Source organism: Molossus molossus, unplaced genomic scaffold (assembly GCF_014108415.1).
Source record: "Molossus molossus isolate mMolMol1 unplaced genomic scaffold, mMolMol1.p scaffold_m16_p_8, whole genome shotgun sequence".
Classification (NCBI taxonomy): Eukaryota; Metazoa; Chordata; class Mammalia; order Chiroptera; family Molossidae; genus Molossus; species Molossus molossus.
In genome coordinates this window covers 34,939,938-34,960,597 of record NW_023425402.1, presented here as the reverse complement: position 1 = coordinate 34,960,597, position 20,660 = coordinate 34,939,938, and the positions used below count along the sequence as shown (strand labels likewise).

Below are 20,660 nucleotides of genomic sequence, written 5' to 3'. Positions count from 1 at the left end.
CCAGGAATGTCCATAAATTATCCAAGTGGGATCAAGCACTACGTATTGCAATTGACTTAGTGGAACAACAGGGCTTGCCATCATGCACACTCTGAAAACTCTCTGCAAAATCAGCCAAGACCTTCAGGAGACAGGTGAACTTTTCCCTAGATGCCTGTTACTGGAAATATCCACACAGTTTTGCTCAGGTGCCTGGGATGTCCCTCTCAGCACCATCATCTGTCCCTGCACTTCACAGATGCACAAACAACACATCCAAATTCTATCTGTTCAGAAACTGACTGCCCACGAGGTAACTGGATCCGAGCTTCCTTCCCCTTCTGCTTCTACTGCGCGTCATTTCTCTGTTTGAAGAAATTTCCAGAACCAGTGTTGAGTGACAGGTGTATGAAGTAAAACATCAGTCAGTTGTCTGTTTCTACTTCAGCAAATTGGAATTTGGAGTAACTAAAGTGAGGCTGGGTGATGCTCAGTGGCCCTGATGTTGATAGCTCTAAGCCTGGTATACAGCTGTGGACCATGGAATGAGGAATTGCAACTAAGGAAGTAAAGAGCTGGTTTTCCTGCAGCTGGCTTCAGTAACTGCTCATAGACATTGCCTTATTTTTAAAAATAAATATTCACATCACTATTATTAGTGCCAAAGCTCCTTTTGCTCCTTTTCCAATTCATAATGTGTTGTTACTATTTTTTATTATTTCTGTGCTTCAACTTCCTCCACTCCCCTAATAATTTTCTGAGCTACTTCTTTTTTTTTTTTTTACTTTGTTTAATTCCCATCTCCAGTGGTCTTTTACATTCTTGCCCTGGAAAATCAAACACCAGTCACACAACATAGCCATTCACTATTGATACCTTCTTTTAGCTCTCGTGATAACTTCATTACAAGACCAATTTTCCAAATTAGTGCCATTAAAATAAGCATGTACTTCACTTTTCTTGTCCCAGAATCTTTATGTTTTTTAATAGCAAGTAAAAAACTTTATTGCTTATCACTGTTTAGTCAACAAGTGTGTGTGCACGGGTCATTATACCAGGCACTGACTTTATAACCAAAACATGTCGAAAACTGGCTAGTCTTTGTCTTCACTATTAAGAACAACTTCTATTCCCTCTTCTTTAAGAGAATACTTATAGATTTTTTATATTATCCCATTTATAATACCCCATTCGCTTTAAATATTAACTTTTTATTTTATTCTAGTTAAAAACAAACAGTAATATATAATAACCTAATATTAAGTATTCCTATGCTCATACTTTTTACTATATAGAGAAATAAACGGTTAAATAACTGTTTCTATTGCAAAGTCAGTGTATGTGTGAACAGCCTCTGTAAGTCAATACATGGTGAGCGACCTCCCTGTACTTAGTGACGTCACCTCAACGTCCTTTAATTCTCTCCCTCTGACTAGTGTTTCCTGGTATTTCCTCCTCAGACTATTTTATTCTTTTCTCCCTTTCAAATTCGTCACTGTACTTGATTTCAAAACACTGGAATCAACAGAGTTTCAAAAACTCAATAGAATTTCACTTACTGTTCGGCCAGGAATTCCTACCCCTGGCGGGCCCACGTCCCCTGGGGAGCCGTGGACACCGGGCAGCCCTCTTTCACCCTAGAGAGAGGAGCCTCTGTTAGTGCAATGCCCGAGGGATGTGAGATTTCTGGCTGTATTTTATTAATTATTAATTCTTTAAAAAGTGTCTGTGATATTTTTATACCTTAGGCCCACGTGGGCCAGGTGCGCCAGGATGTCCATCTAATCCCTAAAGGAAAAAAAGAAAAAAGAGGTGAATACATTTCTTTTTCTAAGAAGGTTAATAACATTTTAGAAATCATAACTCAAAAATGTTGTATTGCTCTTCATCTTTCTTGACTAAACTTTTTTCTATAAAATAATAATAAATGAGGTATACAAATTTTAGTAGGTTATGGGTTCTGTATCGTTACATTAAAATATGTTTTCATCTTTAAAATAAGGCATCTGATACTGAGAACTATTTTTTATTATTAATTAATATAAAAGGCCAAAGGGGATGAGAAAATGCACATAAAAAAAGGCATAGTCATTATTTAGATGTTTCCAGCTAACCAGTTTTTTATGTCCTGGGAGCAGCCTGGGCTACCAGGACATTTTCTTCAGATGACCACCTGTGGCCACACCTGCAGAGCTCCCCAAAAAGGAAATTTCAAGCAGTTCTGTTTTAATATAGTGTCCTAGGAAGGTTTATGGTTTAAAACTGGTGTTCCTTACTAGGCGCCATAGATCCCCAAAGAACCAATGCCCTCTGCTGAGGGGCCTACGAAGCTTCCAAGATGGGCTGTAGGATGGTGTGTGTATGCGTGTGTTCTTCAGAAGAAAGGCCTTTGCTTGCATCAAATTTCCAGAGAGATTAGGTCTCTCATCTGAAGAACACAATGAATATTTATTTTTCTGCAGATCTAAACATGTTCCTATACTGGGGATCTGAAACTGGGAGCACACAAACTCTAATAAACAATCTGCCAAGGGAAGTGTTAGCCAAAGGGCTGGTACTTACTGGTTCTCCCGGCAGGCTTTTCCCTGGAGGACCAGCCTCCCCTTTCGAGCCTGGAAGCCCAGGAGGACCGACAATCCCTCCTGGATCTCCCTGAGAAAAACACAGTTAGATCCTCACTTCACCGTTCAGGCTCATGGTGGGAGGCACAGAGGCAGTACTTTCCAAAGTTTTTAGTTGTCATTATGACCAGTCAAACTTTATTCTTTCATTCATTCACTTATTCAACACTATTTACTAAGTGCCGAATTTATGCCAGGCACTGTTCCAGTGATCTTAAATGCATTTAGATTTTGTAGTGAATTAGACCATCTCTTAGTAGGTTAACAATAAGTTTAGCAGTATCATGACATCTTCATGTGCATACATATATGCACAATAAAGGCATTTATTCATAAAGTTCTTTAGCTGAGCTTTGTGTTTTCTTTTCGTTATTCCCCAGTAATGGTTCAATATTAATATACTATTTCCACATAGACATCAGGAAACAGGTCCTGAAAGATGGAAACGTCTTAGGTCTGTACCAGAGTCAGTAGCTGAGCCTGAAGCAAACTTTCTGAATCTTGAGATCTTCACCTCTAAGTTGGTTCATTTTGTCGTATTGTGTTTTTATGCCAGAACTAGGGCTGCCACAAATGCAAAGCTTCAGGTGGGATCATTCACACCACAGCTAAGTGGCTCTCCCCTGAACATTCTGGCAGCCCAGTCCTTTCTTTCACTCCCCCAACGCCCTTTGATCCTCTGCTTCTTCCTCTGCGTTAGCTACTTAACATACAAAACAAGTACATGGAAGCTGTACCTTTTCTCCTTTAATGCCTTGTTTTCCTGGAATACCATGTTCTCCTGGCAATCCCTAGATAATTCAGAATGAAAAGGAAAGAGCATTGAGAACATCTCCTATTCTAATAGCATTTCTATCTGTGAATCTTTGTCAGGAGAACAGAATTTTATTTTATTAAAAATTTTTTTTCTTTATTGATTTTTAGAGAGAGAGAAAAGGAGAGGGAGAAAGAGGAAGGAACATCGACAAGAGAGAACATTAATTGGCTGCCTCCTGCATGCCCCCCACTGGGAATTAGGCCTACAACCTGGGCAGGTGCCCTGATCAGGAATTGAACCAGCAACCTCCTGGTGCGTGGGTCGATGCTCAACCACTGAGCCACACCAGCCAGGCAGGAGAACAGAATTTTAACATATAAAGTGTATGGGGATGGGTTGATTTTGGTCTGTTCGAGAGGGAAAAACTTTAGTGAAAATATGTGGCTTGTTGTTTCAAGGGAAGTAACTGGCATGTAATGGGAAAGAAACTAAATAAGGGAGAGTTGAACCAAATGCTCCATCCATAATATTGCCAAGAAGGGGCGGACAATGATGGTTGGTAGCATCACATGGTTCAGGAGGACAACGGGGTAAATAGCAAAATATGATTTTGCTATATTTTAGCAACAGGGGCTCTTTCCCTTTTGATTTTGTCCTCTTTTTTAGCTCTAGCCACTATCGCTTCGCTTCGTGGGCATCTTGTGGCTCCATCTGTGCCACCAGCATTTTCTCTTTCCATAAGATCTCTTCACTAGGTACATCTGTAATGGTTCATTAACTAACTTCGGGGAGCAACAAAAAGCTTAGCTCTATGAACTGAATATTCAAAGGACCAAGCAGAACAAAATGCATTGAAAGACAGACCTCTGGAGCATGCAAAATAGGGCAAGAGGTCATGGGGCTGTCTCCAAGATGATGGCAAGAAGAGATTCTAGTACTTGTCTAGAGGGCACTGGAATTGTGGCCAAACAGAGATTAATTTCCAAGAATATATGGTCAAGCATTTTTCTTGCTTTGCTCAATTGAGGACTTATAGTGTGTCTCAGTTCCTAAGGTGTCAGAAGGCTAGGGAGGTTGTCCAAGGGACAAAAGGCCTAGGAACGCTTAGAAAAGAGCATTTAAAGGGTGTGTGTGTGTGTGTGAGAGAGAGAGAGAGAGAGAGAGAGAGAGAGAGAGAGACGAGAGGGAGAGGGAGAGGGAGAGGGAGAGGGAGAGGGAGAGGGAGAGGGAGAGGGAGAGGGAGAGGGAGAGGGAGAGGGAGAGGGAGAGGGAGAGAGGGAAAATGAATGAGTTCACTTTCAGGCTATAATACAACCTGAGAACCTTTCTCCAATTGCATTCTAGATATATTTTTAGCCAAACACTTGCTCTTTTTGGAGCCTCTCACAAGAAAACAACAACAGAGCCCGGCCGCTGTGGCCCAGTGGTTGAGCATCGACCCATGCACCAAGAGGTCACTGGTTTGATTCCCGGTCAGGGCACATGCACAGGTTGTGGGCCAATCCCCAGTGGGGGGTATGCAGGAGGCAACCAATCTGTGTTCTCTCTCATTGATGTTTCTATCTCTCTCTCCCTCTCCCTTCCTCTCTCTCTAAAATCAATAAAGAAAAAAATTTTTAAAAGAAGTATCTTTCTTTTTTCTTTTTTTTTAATGGAGAATCGTACCAAAGCCATGCATAATGAAAATACATGCTTTCTTCTTGGTTTTCCTTATTTCTTTTGATGCTTCCCATATTCTTTACTATTGGTACACCATTGACAAGCATGTCCAAATGATATTTTAGTTAACTTGTGTCCTAAAGACCAATTCATTAGGCTACTGATATTCAAAAGGACCTCACATGAATACATGAAGGAACTAGCCTTCCCAATAGCCCTGACATTAGGTGTGATTTGTTTTAGTGGTAGAAATGACCTATATCTTTGGGAAATGTAGTGTAACGCGGTCACATGAATAGATGCTGACATTGTTTAAAACAGCTCAGTCTTAATTTAATTTTCAAATATCAAAGACACTTGTATCTACTATACATACAATATCTCCTGGTGGTCCTCTGGGTCCCATAGAGCCTGCAGGTCCTTGCTGACCCTAAAATAGAAGGTGATATGTACTTTTAACTTGGCTAAAAATGTAGTACCTGAATACATATGAAACATGGTGTGAATTGTATCTGTAGAAAGGTCAACTTTCCATGATCCTACCTTCTCTGTATAACGATGAAATGTGCTTTGGGCTTACAAAGATTGCTTCAAGGTGTTCTCATTTAAATGGGTCTGTTCTCATTACCAGGAGAGGCCTGGATGACTTGCCTTACCTGTTGGTGGGAGCACCTCCCGTTAATCTCTGCATACCTCCCAATAGTGTCTTTCTTGGGACACTCCCCCAGAATCCCAGATGGGGGATTCATGCATCTCAGGGATGCACAATTTTGGCTTAGAAATTGAACCCTAAGTCCTGTTTACTTTAAGAATATATTTCAGGGTCATAGATTTAGCTCACATTGTTTACTCTTGAAACTTTTAGGGATGCTATTGTGAGTATGTTCTGAAAAAGAGTTTAAAAATCCTATTGTGAACCAAAAGGCACAGTCACAGTGTGGGGGAAAAATCACCATGGAAACACCGTAAGGCCTCTGAGAACACTGTGAAGAAAATAAGTAGCACTGGAGCACCTGTTCACATGGCGAATTAGCTCCTCATTTATTTCAGTTATTTCTTATGTACCTTTAGTCCTGGGCTTCCTATTAAACCAGGGGGACCAGGATCTCCAGGTTCACCCTAAACATACAGGTGGGAAGGAAAACCAATCCGTTACTTTAATTTCACATTATCATTAGGCTGGAGATGCAATTGAAGAATGTCAAGAGATTACCTTCATTCCTTGTGATCCTATTAGACCAGGTTCTCCCTGTAAATAAAAATAATCACTGTATATGTAATGCTTAAATTTAGATAGAGATGAGCATCTCTAATAATGAATTTATTTGCATTTCCACTAATTAACATACAATAAAGGGGAAAATTATGGAAGACATGATGAAATCAAGGAGGTTTCATTCTAAACATGATTTAAAATACTTATTGCTAATAAATAAGCAAAAATTTATTTTATTTTTTTGTAAGTTTTCTTTTCCCTCAAAGACACTGTAGTCATCATGTTCCATTAGCAATCATTGCATTCTCCACTCAGCTGACGTTGCTACAATTTGCCACCTGCTAATCCTGTATCTCAGAGAATTAAAAGGTCAGATGAGGAAGTAAAGAAGAGTAGGATTGAAGTTGCTATGTCATAGTGACTCCATTATCAGATATATTTATTTGATAAAAAAAGAAACACACACACACACACACACACACACACACACACAAAATATAAAGGTTATACAAAAGACAATGATTTTGGCCATACTGAGTATGCTTTTATATTTTCCATGACTTATTATTGATCCTTTTGATAAAATTATCCTGTTTGATAAATCCAGTTTGTATCATTAAGAGAATTTAGGAAAAATCTGTATCTTGTATTTTAGATATCCTAAATGGGTATATTTCAAAACATTCATATTTGATCACAAATAGTAATGGGTTAAAAAAAAATACACACTACCCAAACCAGATGTTAAAGTGTCATCACATGATAAAATTTAACAAGGTTTAAAAGTTCTCATTTATCAAAATAAAAGTCTCAAAATACACAGAAGAAAAAGTAAAATGCTCAGGGACCTTATTTTATCAAATCTATTAGACTCGGACGTAAACATACCAGAAATCAGAGAAAGAAATCAATGAAGTAGAAAACCCAAGATAGTGATAAAACATCTACTTACTTTATCTCCCTTTTCACCTTTTGTAAAAGGTTCCCCCTAGGAAAATGTGTAGAAAACAGAATCAATTATAAATGCTTTTAGAAATAAACTCTCCAGAACTGAAAGTGGATATCCTGCAGGCCAACCCAGACCTCCACTACAAACACACCTCCGCTGTGATCCAGGAGTCACCCAGTGGCCTATGCAGTTTAAAGGGAGCATATGAGAATTAGTTAAAAAAATCCTTCATATTCCCAAATGAACAAATTAATCATTCTAATGCTATTTTGATAATCCTGAGTGGCTGACAAATGGAAATGCTGCTCATTTTGCATGGTCTACATAGAAGGTGATTACACACACAATTTCTCTTATCAGCTTCTGTTCCTGAAGTTCCATGTACATAATCTCATTTACTTACATCAATGCTGTGGGGAAGAAACTGTCTCATTTCAAGCATGAGGAAAGAGACTCAGTAAGGTTCTGAGTAACTAAGTTATTTGCCCTAAAATAGCATTCGCTCACTTCATGTTTCCTTATTTATCCTGCCTATGAATTCTGCAAATGTACAGATATAATTTATTTTGACTATGATAGAATCTCTGGTGAACACCATTGGTACCCAATAAAAGTTTAGTAAATTAGAGAATTTAAAGTTATGCAGATATTACAATAATAGCTAACATTTGTTAAATTCTTATAATATATCAAACACTGTTCTAATCACATTATATTAACATAGTTAATATTCATGTGTCAATGGAGTAGGTACTAATAATATACTCATTTAAAGATGAGGAAACTGAGGCACAGAAAAGTTAAGTCATTTCCCCAGGGTCACATAACAATCAAGAGGTCGTTCAGGATTTAAACCCAGGCAGCTTGACTTCAGTCCCAGGCTTTGGCTGCTCAGTTTGTTTGATTGTAATTTATTATTTGAATTAGGTGAATTGACAATTAGGGTAAATTTACAAAACATTTCTTTTGCCAGAGAATATGTGAAAACCATCACGCACTTCTCTCGAAGGTCCTCGTAGGGACTGTTATTCTCTTAAATCACTAATGAGAACTAAGTGGCTACTAAATGAACCTCTGTGATTCTCACCTCATGTCCTATGAGCTAGGGACTATGGGGCTCCCCTTCTCGCCCATATTTGCTAGCTCCCTTGCCGTTACATGGGACCCTGCAGTTCGTTTTGGCCTAAAATGCGAGCAGAAGCGACGTGGTACTTGCAGGCTAAGGTCGTGAAAACCCATTCACGATCCTCCAGTCCCACTCTTCTTGCAGTGGCGACAAGACGGTTGTGTACACCAGGACAGCTGGGCTGCATGGTGGTAACCAGCCTGGTGACTGAGCACGATGTGCAGTAGAACACCCACACCTCCCAGCAGAACCATGCTGGGCATACAGCATGGGCAGGAGGTAACCTTTCTCGGGTTAAGCCACAGAATTTCCAGGGTTAATTTGTTCCTCAGCGTAACCTCTCCTACTCTGACTTATATGCCCCATATCTAGCCAACATGATTACATCTTATTATTGGTTAACTTCTCACATTAGATCAGGGTTTTATTTATATTCTTACCTTTCAGCTCTAATTCGTAAAATATATTTGATTGTTGAGATAGGAGATGATGTTAATTAGATATAAGCAATGAGCCACACTGCTTATATAACAGCTCATTTCTGCATACATCACACTGCGTATATCACTGCTCATTTAGGGCTACTGTCAAGCCACATTGACTAAAGTAACTGTTTTAAAAAACACAAAAACTGTAACCTGCTTGTCTAGAGACGTGATGTTTAGTTCCAGCTTCAATGGCTACCATCTGGGCCTAGTCCCTTGCCTTTTAGAACTGCTCTTTGTCTGCAAAATCAGGGGATTCAACTAGACGATCTCTTAATGTATATTTTAGCTCTGATACGTTTAACATCTAGTCAAATTCTAAATGTCCAGTAGCGGGGGACAAGCTGCCATTCAGGACAGGTGGTTCAGAATTCTATGTGGCTGAGTGTTTTTTGGATGAATTGTTTGAGCCTTCTGGTTATTAGGCAAAGTCAGTGCAGATCCTGTTATGGAACAGACAGGTTGAGGCTACAAAGAGCTAAACTTCTCTGCATAATTAGGTAAAAAAATATGTGGTTTTGGTGGGGGGGGGCAGGGAGGACATAGGAGGTGTGATGATTCAGGGATCAAGAGGGAACTGGCAAGGAGATGAGTTAAAAGAAAAGGAGGTTGTTCGCCTGGGTAAGGTGGGCTGCCCCCAAATATTGGTGGTAGGAGGGAAAGCCAGAGGGGATCTCTGAGGAACTGTGAACCCCTCCAATCCTTGCTCCTCAAAGCATGATCCACGGACCGACAGCAGGGGCACCACTGAGAAGCTTGTGAGAAATGCAGTTTCTCAGGCCCCACCCCAGACCTGGTGAATTAGAACCAGCGTTTCAAAAGGGATCTCCAGGTGCTTCAGTGCCCCTTTGAGAAGCACTGCTCTAAACCCACTGGAAGCTTCTCCTTTCTGCTCTGCAAGTCCCTGCTTTTCCAGCAGAATTTTAGTGAATCTTACTGCCAGGCCTGCCATGTGTCCCGTGGAAATTAAGTGTCAGTGTCCAAGCTTGGAGGGGGAACTGGAGACCTAGGGAAGCAGTTAGGGGTTGGTAAGAGGTGGAGCATCAAGAGCGAGTTGGCAGATGGAAGGGGCAGCAACCCCCAGACTGGATTTGTGGAACTGGATGTGTTTCCCAGACGTTCATGGGAATACCCATTAGGGGACCTGTGTTAAACTGTTACTTCCTGCAGAGGCTGGAGGCAAGCAGGACCCCTGCAGGTAGGAGAACCCAGGGCACACGGGTGACAGGACACACTCTAAAGCTGCCTGAAAATTTACTGTCATTGCCAGAGATGCTCAATTTTTGAAGCTGAAGCACAGGGAACGTTTAGCTTTGTCATATTAAATACTTTTAACGATTGCTCCTGTTTGGCTTGCAGGCATTTTACTGCCTATTCATTCACTATCCCTGGTGAACCATACATACTCTTTGTTCATCCTGGCAAGGAAAGAGGTAAAAGCAATTTTTAACAAGTTTTACTTATTTATTTACAAAGAGGGAACATTTTGTTAAGTCTGATTCTTGCTGATTCATTTGAAGACTGCCATAGATTGTCTTTTGTTGTTTAACAGAAAAAAAAACCCTAGTATTTTTATAACTAGGATTCGTGTAATCTCTGTAGGTGGTCCTATTTCAATATAAAAGATACTATAGCCCCCCCCCCAATAACTACATTTTTAAAGAAAGTGGCCTCAGTAATATTGAAAAGCAGCTTGAGAAGCCTATTCTGTCTTACAAAAACCGAGAGCAGTTGGTTGAGCAAATAGATACATTTCTATTTTTTGAATAAATTAGCCCCACTCTTTAGATATGTTGATTTTATAATTCATTTTAGCTATAGTGTTTAGTTGTAGCAGGGCAGCTTAATGATTCTTAAGCCCTGGGTTCTAGAATCAGCCTACCTAAACGTGAGTCATGACTCCAACACTTACTAGCTGTGTAACCTTGAGCAAGTGATACTCTCTGTGTCTCAGTTTTCTCATCTGAACAAAGTGGGTGACAATATCCTATCTCAAATGTTTTTCTTTTAGTGGATTAAATTACTACAAGTAAAAGACTTAGTGTCCCCCATAGCTCACTTGCTTAAATATCTGCTCTATTGTTCTTCGCCATGGCAGGGGCAGCCAAGGTATATAGAAATGTGGCTAACTGGGAAAAATACTTCTAATTCTATATTTTGGATATTCTTTCTGTGCCCTACAAACTAAAATACTTACAGATTCTCCTTTTTGACCTTTAGGGCCAACAGACCCTGGAAATCCTGATTGTCCAGTTTCACCCTTTCAAGAAAAAGCAGAAGAGAGATTTTGCACGCGGTCAGATGAGTACTGTTGAGACTATTAGAGTGAGAGTAATTGCCTGTGCTGCTTCTCACCCCGGGATTGATCTATTATCCTCCGAGAGACAATGACAAGTTCTGAACGGAGTTAGGCTATTTGCATAGTAATATGTTTGTCAGCACTTCACAATGCCTTTAGGTCTCTTAGAAATCCATAATATTCACTATATTTAAAATTAATCTGAAACAAAAATTAATTATTTTTCAGGGAAAAAACTTCTAGAGGAGAAAAAAATTATAATTTTGCTCTGCTGTACATATATATATATATATATATATATATATATATATATTTGGTGATCTTAAAGACATCAGATTGTTTAACTGACCCAATAATCCAGACTCATTTTATTTCAGACATTTCTTTCTTTTTTTAGGTGGGGGGAGGTGGAAGGGTGGAGAGACATGAAAAAAATGAGTCTCTCAGATGTTTCCAGCATTTACATTGCCTCTTAAATGATTGGCTGTGGACAAACAAGGCATTTTTGTCAATGTGGTGACAGCAGCAGTTTAGAAATGTCTAAGATGTCTTAGATCTTGAAGAGGGATTTGTATGCAACATATAATGAGTACTGTGGAAAAATACAATTTTAGAAATAATACTTGTGGAAAGGAAATACATCACTAATCAGACTTCTTAGGAGTCCCAGCACTGTGCTACTTTTTACTGTCTACCAAAATCCTTGAATACCGTGTACTTGTCTATCATATAAACATAGCCACTAGAAGTTATTTAATGCTTTTTCCCCTTAACCTCAAGAGCACTTTTGCAAAATGATGTTTCTTGGCATCTACATTTCTCACCTGACTTGTCTATTTTTTATTAAAAAATAAAATACAGAAAACATAAAGTTGAATTATGTCAAATCTTCACGTCCCAGGCACCCGAAATTTATAAAAAAAAGAAAAAAACTTAAAATCAAAGAAATCTTCTATATTTCTCTCTCTATTCCTGTCCCAAAGGGAGCCACTATCTTGAATTTAGTACTCATATTTTTAGTCCATATTTTTGTATTTTTATTGCCTATGTGAAATCATAAACAATATATTATTCTGAATATTTAAAACAAAGTCCATAAATAGCTTTATCTTGTATATAACATTGTGACTTGTTTTTTCCACTCAACATTGTTTTTAATGTCCATTTCTATTGATACATATAGCTCTAGTTCACTCGTGTAAGCACTATATTATATTATGTTATATAATTCTAGCATTATATAATGTTAATGTACCAGGACTTATCTACACCCAATTTATCGGCATCTGGGTTGTCCCTAGGTTTTCTCTATTATAAACAAGGCTTCAATGAACATCTCTATATGTTTCCCCTTGTACGGATGTGTTTATCTGTTTATTTTGAAGTCTCAAACAATAGTCTACCCAAAGTACTTCAAGTACAAATTTATTAGAGGCCTGTAAATGTTGGCTTATTTCTACATTTCAAGTCAAATCAATTTCTTGTGATTTTTAGTTTAGAGGAAGAGGGAGCCTGGATAAATAAGCTCATGTTGGTTAAAAAAAATTTTTTTTTTCTTTATTGACTTTTAGAGATAGGAAAGGAGAGGGAGAGAGAGACAGAAACATTGATGAGAGAGAACATCAATTAGCTGCCTCCTGCACGCCCCCCACTGGGGATCGGGCTTACAACCTGGGCATGTGCCCTGACTGGGAATCAAACCAGTGACCTTTCGGTGCATGGGGTCGATGCTCAACCACTGAGCCACACCAGCTGGGCAGTAGGATCATGTTTTTATTAGGGAGTTTTCTGGATTTGTGGAATATATTTTGTGAATTTAATCTTGATTTTATTAATATAATTATTCTTCCTTCTAGTTTCTAAATATCTAGTATACCATTAACCTATACTTACCATAATGTGAGGAGAAGGTATTTTTTCCCCCTAAAGATAAAAAATTCTATTCAAAGTAAAAAGAGAGAGAAATTTGTGGGTACATTTAAGGGACCAACTGCTGTTGGTTTAAAAGAGGAAATAAACTCTTGGTCTTGTACGAGCATTGGGGTGTACAGTGTGACCATCCTGTTACCTATCTGGCAGGTGCTAAAATCCCCAGTGTACAGGAATGAAGGACAAAAGTGCTTAATAGCTAGACTCATCTGCAAAGAATAAAACTAGAATTCAGGGAAGGGGTCTAGAAATAAATATAAAAATCACATCTGCCCAGTACCAAATGGGAGGAAGGGATGTACATGGAAGAAGAGTAATTATACTTATAGCTCATATTCATTGAATTGATGTAAACAGGTTTCCATTGGAATGTAGGTGAAGGACCCAACAGAGTCTTCGCTACATCTCTGAGTGACACATTGGTGTGGTTGGATTTAGAAGTAAATTTAGGAACCAATTCCCTCATATGCAATTCTGGAAACAAAAGCATTTTATACCTGAATCTTAGACACATGTGGAATTGTTTTTCACATTTAAAATGGATGTTCAGTGATTTATCACTGTGGATATGAGTTGAAAGACAAGTGATGAATTAGCTTCAGGAAAGGCTGTCCCTTAATTTGATGCTTTGGATGCTATTTTAAAAACCTGGGCTTTTGTGGCTTTATCTTTTCTCTCTGACAGTCGGCCCCAAAAGACCACTGCTAATTTCTCAGGAGTCCTTACATATTCTGCCACCTTATTCCACTTCTCTATAAAGAAGCAGTTCTTCTCAACCAACTTACAAGCACAGTATTCCTTCACCACATTTAGTCAGCCTCAGGCGAGCCACGGAGCAGAGACCATCATTCCAATAACTGTTGGACATGTCACACGAATGCCATGGTCTCGTGGGCCTTAGTGTTTCTCCCTGTCCCATAGCTCTTGATGCAGGACGTGGCTGCTGAGCAGGGAGGGGTCTGTGGGTAGGTTCTATTGTTGGTGTGTCTGTTCTGGTGTGTCACTGGAATGTTGGGTTCCGAATGGCAGGCTGGTTTTGTGACGCTGTTTTGCCCGTCAACCTATTGAGAAGTGATGAGTTGTGTATGGGCTGAAATTGTACGTCTGGTTTAATCTTTTATTCTATGACATAAATTCAGTCTGTTCTCTGTCTAAATGACGGTGGGAGATGAAAAGATGAGCAAGACCAGGTGTTAAGGATACTAACTACTATTAACACCAGAAGGAAATATACCCATCTCACAAGAAGAAAGCAAGTTTAGGGGGGGATGAACAGAAAAGAACACATCTTTAGTGGGGGCCTAACAGGTGTCAGGTGTTGTGCTTTCAGGTAAATTCATATCATCTCATTTGATTTTTAATCCTGCCATCAACCTTGTGTAGACAAGATCATGCCCAGTTTACAAATAAAGAAACGGATACTCAGACAAATAAAGTGATTTTCCCAAGGAGACACAGCTGTTAGTGGCACAAACAAGTTTTGTCCCCAGAGATCATGCTCTTTCCACCACTCAATGGATCTCAGCCCTAGGGCTGCCTTTAGAATCATCTGCAGCATTTAAAAATGATAACGCTATGGAACCCACCCCAGACCAAACAGACGTGTGCCCCAGTTCAGAGTCTCTCCAGATGGAGCCTGAACAATGGTATTTTCTAAATCCCTCCAGGTGATGCCAGTATGCAGCCAGGGCTCAGAACGACCGGGCTCCACCACAGGTGCGAGCAAATCTGTGTGCGCCGATTGAAGAAGCCTTAAATTCTCACTATGGCAACCCTTGAACAGCATTCTAATTAAAAAGAAAACAAAAAACCAATGTATTGATTCAGAACAGTGGATGTTATATGGTAGAGGTGACGTCTCTTACAGCAAGTGCTAAGCTTAATGTTTTTTAGTTTATTTTATGTATTATTTATTGGCAGAGTCTTTCTCCTGTTAGTTGGAATTCTTACAAATTATTTCACATGTACATTTGCATCAGGTGGTGCATCAAGTCCCCTGCTGACTCCTCAAGGTAATTTCTTTGGGTGGGAGGAGGGGACAGACATGCCACTGGCTCTTCTAATTCCACTTAAGATTCTGAAGCAATTAGGAAAGATTCTGAGCAATACAAAAGGTCCTTAGAGTTTGAAATACACCTGTTTCACAGAATCAAATTTCTCATCATTGAGGTCTTAAGAATTTCCAAGTAACATATGTTTCCTAATGAACATTGCAAAACAGAAGCCAGCTGTTTTGTTTCAAGAAATGAATCATCATTTAAATACTTTAAAAAAATGCCACAACTCCCTTCTTTGCTCAGCTGTCTTATGTGACAAGCTCTGTGGCTTTCTTTTGCTTCCTCCAACCCCCACCCTTAGCTTGCAGGTGTCCAGTAGTAATTGCTTAGAATGTAATTGTTCTTTATGGTGGTGGAGGAATTCAGTAATCTATTTGGTTCCAGGAAATAGAACTAATGTACTAGCAGTACAATCCAAGATGCACAAATGACTTGTTATTGCTGTATAATAAATAGTTTTGGCTGTCTTTTTAAGAATGTCAAGGTTTTATTATTATTATTATTGCAGAAAATTTCATTTTCAGTGGTCAGTCGCTAAGAAGCTGTGACTTTCTGTTTAGACTATTTTTTAGCAGTAGTTTTTTGGTGAAGGATATATGATCTTGTGAATAGATTGGTTGCACTGATTTATAAGGCACGGAAGTCATATTTTCTTGGATTCATGTTGAAATTTCCTGCCCTCAATCACGAGATTTTTTACTGGGTGAATGAATAAAGGTAGCACTCACAGGCCACATTCCCTCAGAGTATTTTCAAACCTACTCATCTCTGTCTGTAGATTTAATGTGTATTGTTTTTTCCTGACAATGGCACATTCACACTGAATCCAAGGTCGTCACAATTTCAGAATCGAATGGGAGGGAAACACCGTTCTGAGTGAATCTGTTGTCTTCACAGTCAATATAATTAACCCTGGGAATGATGGTGAGAATGCATTGGACATTCATCAGCATTTTAATTTTAAAACTGTTTTGAAACAAGTATTTGGTTAAACCATGACCGTACATTATAAAACCATACCAAGAAAGGCTCCCAAGACAGGTTATGTGTGGACACTTAAGACACAAAAAGAGTGGGCCTGAGCCTGAGGCATTTTGTCAAAGGGTCTACAGATTGTTTTCACCACCTATAAGAACACATGAAGCATCTAATTATAAACTGAGGTTTGTGTCCTAATTTCATTGACCTTTTACAGGTATTTGCCCTTAATGTGTTCCCTTCCTTGTAGCAACTGCCACTGACCAGTCTTTAATGAGGAGCAGATTCCAACCCTGCGGCCTGGGTAGGAGGTGGGGGGAGGCTGCGCCTTTGGATTGCCTACGGGCGGTACCCCATGTGGCAGCAGCACCTCCCCTGACATGTGAATGTGTGACTTGGTCTAAAACCCTAGATGTTTTTATTCACTTTGAAAATCTGATTACCTTCTCTCCTTTTGGGCCATCAGCTCCGTGTTCACCAAAGTGTCCCTAGGTAAACATAAAACAAAAAAACATACAAAATATTCATTTATTTTTAATACACTCAATCTCTACTTAAAAAATATAGGTAACATTACTGTTAACAGTTTCCTATAGATACCATTTTAATCACTTTTGCCTCTCTCACCTTCCATAAACTATTCCTGAAAAATTCCAACTGTGGGTATCCTATTTTCTCTGTGATGTCCCCCTGGGAAATGATTCTGGAGAAACATCATCCCTCCATGGGAAAATTGTCACTACTCCAAAATAATGCCTTGAAACCTCACATGGTCCTCAACCATTCCACAGACATGCCTCTCTAATGTTACTAGCAACATCTTTGCTGCTCAGTATAATGGGCATTGTTAACTGACCTCGTGGCTGAACTCGCCACTCTCTTGACTTGTCCAATTCCTCACCCTCCTAGTTTCTTCCTGTCTCTCTGACCACTTCTCCTCTTTCCCCACCTTACTGGTGAAGTCTGAACTTCCCCAGGGCTCTGTGCAGGCTCTCTCCTCTTGTGACTCAACGTTTTCTCCCTGGCTACCGCCATGGTTTAAGTATCATCACCATACAAAGACATCTCCTTTCTGAGCTTTGACTCATACCTAAGTTTCTACTGGGTGTATTCACTTGTAAATTTTAGAAGAAATTAATACTCAGCCATTTCAAAACTGAATTAAAAAATACAACAAACACACACATACATCTATGAGAGAGAAATATGTAAGAATTATATCATTCTGTTAACATTTGTTAACCCAGAAGTGCGAGAATGGTTAACTTCTTCCTAGTGGAAGTCTTCAGTTTGACTTGTTAAAATGAATGGCAATTTCCTTTTACAATTGGAAAAAATCAAGGAAAGAGATGAAATCTGAATTCATCTTCTCCCTTCCACAGAATGCTTCCTTCTTCAGTCTGGGTGTCTTTCTTAACAGCTCCCTCTTTGTTCCTCCGGGACAATCAGTCTGACTACCTCAGTTTCCATAACCTCTTCTCCTCACACTACCTGCCTTCACTCTGGGAAGGCCACCATCGTGTCTGCCAGGATCACTCCAGTAGTTCTCTCGTTGGCCCTCCACAATCCGCTCTTGCTCCCCCCACTTCCACACATTCTCTAAATAAGACTAGAGTGAGATCTTTAAAAGAAATTCTAACTTCATTCCTTCTAAACCTCAACAAAACCATCACAACCCTGCATGACCTGAACTCATTTTCCTCTCCAGCATCATCTTGGCAACTCTTCTCCCTCAGAAGTCCCAGCTGTAATAGCCTTCTCTCCAGTTCTCAAAGGGACCAAGATCTTTTCCATTTCACCCTCCAGATCACCCCTCTGCCCTCGCGCTTCGTCTGGCTAGCAACACTCCCCCTCAGGTCGCAGCTATTACAAAATGCCACTCACGCAAGGCCCTGTGGGTCTCCCAGGCAGGCTGCCCTTTCAATACCTTCTCATTGGACACTGTATTTTCCCTTCATAGTACTAACATTTTTAGTTTTGTGTTTGTTTCAAAAATTGTACCTCTAGCACTAGAATATAAGCTCCAGGATGACCTGGGATTAAATACTAACCCCCTGCCTAGGGTAGTACCTAGCATATAGGAAACATTTGATAAAATAAATAAGCAAGTAAATTTACGTGTTTTTCCAAATAAAGTTTTAAAAATTAAAAATACATGTGATGGTAGAATAAAAGTATAAAAATGTTTAAACAACAATAAAAAACAACAAAGGTTCCCAGTCATCAGTGTTGCTGTAGTTTAGCATGTTCAACGTGCCTTCCATGCTACTCCAATGAAAAATGTGTAGTTTATAACTGCTGTTATCAGTGGTCTTGAGACAGATATTCTCTCATTTTTCCTATTTAACATTGATCTGAGATGTCTAAACTGAAAACAAAAATTATATTCTCAAAGTTCTGAGCTATAAATTAGCACAAGAAAAATGAGGTATGAAACTCAGGCATATACCTGCATACATACAGAATTAGCACTTATAAAATGTGAGGTTGCTTGGATGCAACCTGCACAGAAACATATACATTTTAGGCATTTCCTGAACATACTAGCCATTTGGAGACGGTGCCAATCTATGTGCACAACTCATCAGTGTCTCTCCCTGGCTGTACTTATGCCAGGACATTTTGGGGGGAGCTGGAACAGGCCTTGATTTAAGATATGAGTTGTTCAGAGATGGTAGTTGGATTGGGTGGCCCCAAGCTCTTGGCTTGCAAGGCAGAAAAGCACCCAAAGTACATCTGTGAGTGTATATCACAGTGTAGCACCTTAATTTAGATCCCCCTCCCCAACAATCTAGGGGATGTCAGAGATGCTGTGGTTGGAATAAAGAAATGCCTCTTCAGCAGTAAGTCATATTGTTTTGTCCAGATGTATTGCTATTCAAAAATTTTGATTTTTCAGGTGGCTTTCACACCCAGAAAAACAATAGGGCCAATTGCTGCCTAGAAGAACATGAAATGTTTGCTTCATTCAATAACCCAGCCAGAAAATCTATCTAATTAAGGGCCCTCATGGCCTGGATAAGTGTTTTCCACTCTTGGACTAACAATACTCAAGGCAGATTCAAACTTGAACTTCAGTAGCATTCATTCATTGACATGTGAGATTTTCCTTGCTACTTTCTCCACGCTAACTGCACCAGATGATTACTTGGTTCTACAGAAATAATAGAACATATTATTATTACTGTGAAATAATAAGACATATTATTATTGTGTTTCTGGAACCTGTAGTTCTGCTTCAGATAATATTTTAAATTTTTTAGGTCATCTTGCACCATGGTGCCATGTTCTTTGAATGCATTCTCATAAGACTTTTGAATAAATATAATAGCTGTACAGTTTTGAATGTGTTTATTTGAAAGTTCCTGGTGAAGTGGTGAGGGCTGTGGTGTGGGGAGTGCTAACTGGCCTGCCCATTTCAAGAATTCTGGAATACCAGAGCATGTCCTTTGTTCTCCGTGGGTCACAGTGAATGGAACTTTGAAACTTACACTCAGGTAAGTGGGGGGACGTGCACAGGTGCAACCCTAAGAGATGGCCATTTTTACAGGCTCTAAAGAGTCAAATATCAGCAATTTTCTGTAGCTCAATATAATAAGAAAGACCCAGGACATGAACCTCCCCTCCCAGGACATGAGATCATTAAAAAGAAACTCAGTTTAGCCCTTGGGGAACTTGCTGTGAAATCCTAAGCATGCGGGAACATGACGCTAAACAACCAGATGGTCTACGATGGATTGAATTGTGTCCCTCCTCACAATTCATATGTTAAAGTTTTAATCCCCAGTATTTCTCAGTGTGAGCTTATTTAGAAATAAGTTCCTTGCATATGTAATTAATTAAGATAAAGTAATACTAGAGTAGGGTGGACCCCTAATGCAATATGACTGTGTCCTTGTAAGAACAAACTGAACCAGAGACACGCACACAGGGAGAACGCCGTGTGAAGATGGGAATTATGCTGCCACAAGCCAGGGAACCACTAGAAGCCAGGATGGAGGCCTGGAACACATCCCTCCCTACACTCTCTGAGAGAGCAGGACCATTCTGACACCTTCGCCTTGTACTGCAGCCTCCAGAACTGTGAGACGATGCATTTCTGATGTTTAAGCCCTCAGCTTGTGGTATTTTGTTAAAGTAGCCCTAGCAAGTTAAAATATAACATGATCTAAGAGGTCTGGGTTCTCTTGAAAGTAAGACCTAAATCTGGCTCCAAGTCCAATGTCCCAGTTACTTGCAGGAAACCATTTCACCAGCTCTAAGTGTGGTGGGCCACAGCAGGGATGGGGAGAACCAGGAGAGTTTCAGGGTTCTCTGTAATAAACCTAGGATCCAAAACTAAGATACATCTGTGCCTCAATTCCTGATGTTCCCCAAAACTAGTGGGTCCTGGGGTATGGGGAGAGACAGGAAGTTAGGACTTAAATTTTGTTTCTCAATCTTCTGAGCCCAGAGGGTTGCTGCAGTGATCCCCAAGGGAGCCTTCACTCCACTGTCACTGGGTTCAACTTACGGCTTAGAAATGTTTGATTGTGGAGAAAGGTTTTCTGTCCTTTCTAGTCTTTGAATGTTAAAATGAAGTTAGGACTTGATACTTGAAAGGAA

At 39.7% G+C, this 20,660-nt stretch overlaps 1 protein-coding gene across 1 annotated transcript in view; it reads right to left on the bottom strand.

The window, feature by feature from the left end:
* The window catches only part of COL19A1 (collagen type XIX alpha 1 chain), a 325,038-nt gene that overhangs the window by 61,685 nt on the left and 242,693 nt on the right, over positions 1 to 20,660 (bottom strand). Inside the window, exons 18-27 of the mRNA XM_036248752.1 lie at positions 16,499 to 16,543; positions 10,990 to 11,052; positions 7,185 to 7,220; positions 6,230 to 6,265; positions 6,082 to 6,135; positions 5,393 to 5,446; positions 3,338 to 3,391; positions 2,542 to 2,631; positions 1,723 to 1,767; positions 1,539 to 1,616 (exon numbers count right to left, since the gene is read on the bottom strand). Coding sequence (XP_036104645.1) covers positions 1,539 to 1,616; positions 1,723 to 1,767; positions 2,542 to 2,631; positions 3,338 to 3,391; positions 5,393 to 5,446; positions 6,082 to 6,135; positions 6,230 to 6,265; positions 7,185 to 7,220; positions 10,990 to 11,052; positions 16,499 to 16,543 — 555 coding nt within the window. The remainder of the gene's footprint in view (positions 1 to 1,538; positions 1,617 to 1,722; positions 1,768 to 2,541; positions 2,632 to 3,337; positions 3,392 to 5,392; positions 5,447 to 6,081; positions 6,136 to 6,229; positions 6,266 to 7,184; positions 7,221 to 10,989; positions 11,053 to 16,498; positions 16,544 to 20,660) is intronic.